The sequence below is a fragment of the Austrofundulus limnaeus genome, unplaced genomic scaffold (genome assembly GCF_001266775.1).
Source record: "Austrofundulus limnaeus strain Quisiro unplaced genomic scaffold, Austrofundulus_limnaeus-1.0 Scaffold19, whole genome shotgun sequence".
Classification (NCBI taxonomy): Eukaryota; Metazoa; Chordata; class Actinopteri; order Cyprinodontiformes; family Rivulidae; genus Austrofundulus; species Austrofundulus limnaeus.
Genome location: NW_013952421.1, coordinates 185,637 through 191,955, shown reverse-complemented (window position 1 = coordinate 191,955; position 6,319 = coordinate 185,637). Strand labels below are relative to the sequence as shown.

At 42.2% G+C, this 6,319-nt stretch overlaps 1 protein-coding gene and 1 non-coding gene across 2 annotated transcripts in view; both read left to right on the top strand.

Annotated features, from left to right (window-relative positions):
• Positions 1-4,860: 4,860 nt before the first annotated feature.
• LOC106514275 (uncharacterized) overlaps positions 4,861-6,319 on the top strand; it is a 3,725-nt gene continuing 2,266 nt past the window's right edge. The window contains exon 1 of the mRNA XM_014003450.1: positions 4,861-5,377. Within this exon, the coding sequence (XP_013858904.1) occupies positions 4,895-5,377 (483 nt within the window). The 5' untranslated portion in view covers positions 4,861-4,894. The remainder of the gene's footprint in view (positions 5,378-6,319) is intronic.
• trnak-uuu (transfer RNA lysine (anticodon UUU)) lies at positions 5,722-5,794 on the top strand. The gene has a single exon. It is a non-coding gene; the product is annotated as a tRNA-Lys (tRNA).

Genomic DNA, 6,319 nt, shown 5'->3' with positions numbered 1-6,319 from the left:
GTGTGGGGGGGAGGGGGGGATGAACGTGCGCCCCTATTGACCAGCCGCCACTGGATGCTATCCCCAGGTGACAGCCGTCTTGTGCATTTCCCCCAATCAGAACTGTGAGATGCAGACCTTGCGGCTCAGAACGTGTGATTGGTTAGAACTTCATGGGTGTGTTTGTTCATGAGGAACACAGCGCTGAAACTTTGATCAGATTTGCCCTCTGCATGTTCTTTGATTTAAAATGTTTTTGTCCAAAGACAGTTATTAAAAGAGCTAGAAGAGCTGCTGATTTGATCCTATTAAACTTGAGCAAGCAGCTGATTTTCAGATTTTGACGTATTTTTTCCATCACCAATGTTAACGTAAAAAYAAGTCTTTCCTCCAGGGACTCTTCTTCACCCAGCACGAAAATGATCAATGATCATTATGTAACATTTCATGTTTCATGTTTTCTAGTGTTATGTTTGCTTGTCACCCACAGCCTCACAGCTCCACAGCTCTTGTCACACTCTCCCTGCTCAGTCACCCTAATCTAGCTCATCTGTTTCACCTGTTCTGGTCCCTTTATCAGCTCCTCAGCCACAACCACTCTCTACCAGATTACTGAACGGTTTTTGCCAAGTAGATGTCGAGTTTTTCCACAGCCCATGCCTGCTCTCCTGTCCACGACCTCAAGCCTTGCCTCTTGACTCTCCCTTTTTGCCTGATCCCTGCCGGGTACTGTTCATGTTTCTAACCACTGGATTAAGACCTAGTTTCTGCCCCTTGGACCTTGCCTTTTGGATTGTGTTCTGGATTTATCTTTGGCTCTCTGATCACATGGACCTGACCTCTACCTGCCTGCCTGCCTGCCAGACCAACGAATAAAGCCTACCCCTTTGCTCCATCATTGCCTCTCACTACCCATGAGCCACAGTCTCATTTTGTGGATCTGCCAAGCTCCTCTAATCCGCTCCAAAAGGTCAGTAACCAATATCTATAGCCAAAGCAAATCCTGTGCAGTGAACAGTCACTTATCTTTGTTCTCCTCCTCAGTGTGCACCAACCCGAGACCCTGGCATCCCACCAGCTTCCTGTTTTTTAATAAAACACTTAAACTTGCTCAGTGTTTGGCTGTTCTGAATCCTAAACACAAAACTTGTCACATTAAGTGATTAAAAATTAGAAAACACAATGTCCAGCCATATTTATTGCTGTTTATGTACTTATACGTATGAGCTGTGGGATGGCAGAGGGAAGATCTATGATCATTTACAGCCCGCCGCATCTTCAGCTCGTTTATATTCACTCAGGAAAAAGACTTCCAAAATTACCACTTAATTTAGTCCAATTGTAGTATAATTCAAGCTTCACAGACCTATGCAGTTTGTAGTGTGTGATAGCTCAGAATTTCATGGGCYTATTTCTTTATGTGGAGAATCATTTTGCTGAAAACAGTCTGCTCCCAGAWGCCGGTTGTTAAATTAACAAGATGAAACTTGTAACTGATGTTCAAATCTTTTTCCATCTCTGTGCTTTAATCTGTTAACCTGTGGGCCTAACCTTAACCCAAATTAAATTAAGAACTGCTCTTGAACTCTTTCGTAAATCCACAAGCCTGGTCACTATGTAAAGCTATCAATCTGAATGTTTAACTTTAGCAGTCATAATTTTGTAACTGTAACTAGTATTTATTTATTGAAGTTAAAACATGCTATAACTATTAATCTTATTTTTAATTTCCAAAGCTGGATATCAAATAAAAAGTAACATAGCTACACAGCTGTGGTGTCAGAATGAAGTTCAGAGCTCATTGGCCGATTCTAGTCAATCAATCACGTGTACCACGGACAGGTGGGACACGAGGGGCTTGCCACAGATTTTGAGCTTTGGAGAGTCTATAGATGAGTCCATTTGGTCAAAAGGGGTGTCAATCAAAAGAAGACYACCAATCAAATTGTTTGAACAGCTTATTATGCAAATTTACGGTCCCTGGTAGCATGGGTCAGGCTATAAAAAAGGGCAGAATGTAACCACAGACTGGGAATGTACATTGATGGTTAAAGGGTTAACGAGAAGAAAAACAAGTTCCTCATCCAACAACACAAGCCTCTCTTCAAATGTCTGATGCATCATCCTGCTGTCACTGTCGTTTAGCTATGTGTGATGTGTGTTTCCTTGTTAGTGTTATGGGAGGGATTAGGGTGATATTTTCCCCCATGTCTTCTAGGTGAGTATGAACACGCAGCAAGAAAAATACATCCGAAATGTTGTAATCACTGATCCACTGTCTCACATCTTGTGGAAGTATAAATCACCCTTTAAACTTCTTGGCTGCTCTAAATAGTCGATGGGTGTGAGTGAGACAGGTTGTTTGGGTAGCATTGTGGTGACCGACGACCTGTCCAGAGTCCACTCCACGTCTATACCCCCAATGACTGCTGGAGGCAAGCATCACTGCACATTATAGTGAGTGTGGAAATGGATACGTGGATGGATGGATGCTGATGGGTGAGTGTTCGACTTGTTAGGGCAAAGATTTTAAATTTAGAACGAGACCAAGCCCACTCATTTAAACAGCCAGGCCTTTCTATTGTGTCGAGYAAGCTCCTACTCTGAAGATCAAGCTAAAAAAAGGAGCCCATCAAAGAACAGTGAACAGCCACATTGTGAAAACAATGGATTAAAGAGTAAAGAGGCTTCAGCAGTCCACCAGCACCCAGCACGAGCTGTGAACTGACAGCAGGGTCTCATTATAGATCCCAGATTTTTGTGGGGGGTGGGTGCATGAGGGAAGAACACGGTATTCCTCCAAGGTGTCTTTCAGCCCTTGTGACTGTGTTGGAAATGGCAGCATGACAGTTTTTTTAAACAAGGATGTGTGAGAACTGAAAAGGTCGCCATAACAAACAGTGCTCTTTAGGCTTGGCTTTTACACACAGAGTTCTCCGGACTCCTACATCTTTCATACAAAGTAAATACTGACAGGTCTTTACACAGAAATGTTTAGTTTACTTTTTTAATTGATCTTAAATGAACCATTAGAAATGGATTTATTACACACAAGTTTGTTTTTCCACAGTAATCACAATTTAGATTGGAAATGCTTTTGTTATACAACAGAACAACTTCAAAGGTTACAGAGCACTGAGCTTATTGAACAGTTTGGAACATTATCAAGAACTTTCATCATGTGTGTGAAAATGTGTCGATAACTGTGTCCTGAGTTCACCCTGTGTTCTGTTATTTCACTGCCATTCAGCGATTGTTTACCATTTTCTTTTTGTGAAGCGATCTTACCTATTTTGCCAAAGAATTTTGATCAATCCGGCTCAATAGTGTACTCGATTTTCAACCAACTGTTGATTTCTTCTTCCTCTTCTTTTCTTTTTTACATCCTTGATTAAAGCATTTAAAACATGCAACTCACTGACCTTTTTAAACAGTTTCAATCTGAGCAAATACTGTGCATGCATTTGCAGTTAAAAAGAAAACTTGCAGSCCCAGGGAAACAAAAACCAAATCTCTTTGAATGTTAATGTTTTCTTCATCACAAAAATATTCAAATGCACATCTTTTTTGATTGATCATGACCTGGATAACTGAGAATCTTCACCAGCGTATACATCATGTGCACAAAAACACACAATAGATTCCACCATGTTATTTTTTTTATTAAAAAATATGTCAAAATGAACAAAAATGTAGAAAAACTAAGTTCAGAGGTTCAGTATCAGTCAGGTGCTACTGATCAAATGTACTGATTYACTGATCATTATTTTTCATTTATGTTCGCCTTCGTCTCAGGGATGTAAACAGCATCATTTGAGATATTGTGAGAGTGAAGTCTCTTCTTCAAAGAGGCAATTACTCATGATGCCTAGCGACCCCATAAGTAGGCTCTCTAGCCTGGTCTCCGTCACTTTATGTTTGAGAGAGGAGAGCGAGAGGTAAGTATTGTTGTCATGGCACCACGCAGTGGTGGATTTGATATGTGATTGAGACGCTGTCTCTTTCTTTTACAATGACACTTGGTGAGGGCGATTCATTGATATTGATGGAGACGTAGTCTCGACATGAGTGATGATGAGTGTGAAGTCGGCCCGTCTCGGCTCGAGCGGGCGTGCTTGATCTGTTTTCGGGGCTTTTCGCCTTTTCGAACTCAGAGTGAGTGTACTCTTGTGTCTGGTCAGATTGACCGACCGAAGTGTCAGGCTTCCAGTGGTCCGCAAACCTGTGGCGCAGGCAAAGAAAGCTAAGCTAAGCCTTGGTAAAAGAGGGAGCCGTGTTAGCTCCAAGCTACTTCCGGCGACGGCAGCTGGTTCAGCACAACAGTCAAAGACACAGAGTGATGTTGTTAACGTGCAACACAAAGCTGATCTGAATATAAGTGAGTTGAAATCACAGCTTGGACTTAATCAGCTGATGTCTCAGCTCTCGTTGCTGACGAGCGCGGTTGCTACTTTGGCACGAAATTCTCAGACTAGAAGTTCTGTGAGAGGACCTAATACAGAGGATTTGTCTGATTTAACTGATTCCAGCCTATATGATGATAGCTGGGAGGTGCCAGACACTGCAAGTGCAGGCAAGCAGGATGGCTCTCAGGCTCCATCTTATTTTTGATCCCTCAGCGTTTGCTGAGAATATGGATGGAGATCCAGAGAAGGTGTGGAGTATTCCACAGGCTGACTCAGAGGTGAAAACTGGACCTGCTATAGCTAATAATTTAGCCTCTATTGTGGATTTGGGATGTATAAAAAGAATACGTGAGGACTCGGTGAAGAGTCTTACTGATAAATACCCTCGTCCCAATAATTTTAATTTTAAGCTTTTGGCACCCAAAGTTAATGAGGAAATTTGGCTGCAAAACAGGGTCCAGCAGTCTGATTTGGGTTTTCAGAAATTACAGCAGACGTTGGCCGCTGGGATGATTCCTGTACTGCGTTTGGCCTCATTCATGGCTTTTCTGCCGGTGGCGCAGAGAGTTCAGCACAAGATGTTGTTGTCTGATGCTATTAGCCTGTTAAGGCATACTATGCACTCATTGTCGGTGAGACGACGTTATTTAATCCGGCCAAGATTACAAGGAATWTACACCTCTTTGTGTTCCATCGACATGCTAATTTCAGCAAAATTGTTTGATGATGACTTGGTTAAGCGGATCAAAGKGATAAATGAACTGGCTAAGGTGTCTGTTGGTTATCCTRACCTAGGTGTTCCTGGGAGGTACAACAMCAAGTATAATGCTTTCCAGAATGCTAGAGGAAGCGTGAGAGGRCGGCGCCGGATTTGGCGGGGACCGTACTCCCGACGAGGTCCCAGAGAAGAGCCTACACCAGCTTCAAGATGGGAGATATCATGGATCAGAGGGGACAGGCTGGCAAACCTCCTGATCGTGATTGACAAACGGGTCAGTGGACCACACACATGACTGCTGGTAAACTAGCCTATTGCATAAGAGAATGGGAAAGCATTACAGCAGATCAGTGGGTTTTGAGCTCTGTTTTGGGCTATAAAATAGACTTTGTCACTGAACCACTTCAGCTGTCAAATACCATCAAAATTCAGTTCTCAGAGTATGAGTCAGATCTGCTTGATCTGGAGATTCAGAACATGATAGCCAAATGTGCTGTCAGGAGAGTAAAACCTGTTTCAGGCCAGTTCATCTCTYATATTTTTGTTCAACCAAAAAAGAATGGTAAACTCAMACCTATTCTAAATCTGAAGGGGCTGAATAAATTTGTTAGATGAAAAGCCCAACTAGCTCAGTTGGTAGAGCATGAGATTTTTAATCTCAGGGTCATGGGTTSAAGTCCCATGTTGGGCGATGCACAGTTCCCTTATGGCAAATGCAAGGTGCAAKRGTGTTKAATACTGTGCTATGGTTACTTGAAGACAGTGTGTACAGAARTGCTGTGTCAGCTATGGCAGAAGAAGCAAGTACAGCTGCAAATTCAATTCTGTGCTATGGTTAACCWGCAAAATTGCTGTTAGTGACCAGCTTTGCAAGAAAGAATGCAGCAAAATTGAAACTGYCTTGATTGCCTTAAAAGTAAACAGAGATGAGCATTTCAAGATGGKGCTGTTTTCACAAAGCTACWAGACATTATCCAAGAGAATGATTATTTCACATCTCTGGATTTACATGATGCATATTGTAGCATTCCGATTCATGCAGACTTCAGAAAATACCCCAGATTTTATTGGAGGGACATTCTGCATGAACATCAYGTGTTATCATTTGGCATTAGCTCAGCACCTCGAGTGTTTACAAAAGTAATTAAAGCAGTGTTTGCTTGGTTCAGACAACAAGGCATCTGTTGCACTTTCTATATTGATGATTCATTGATCA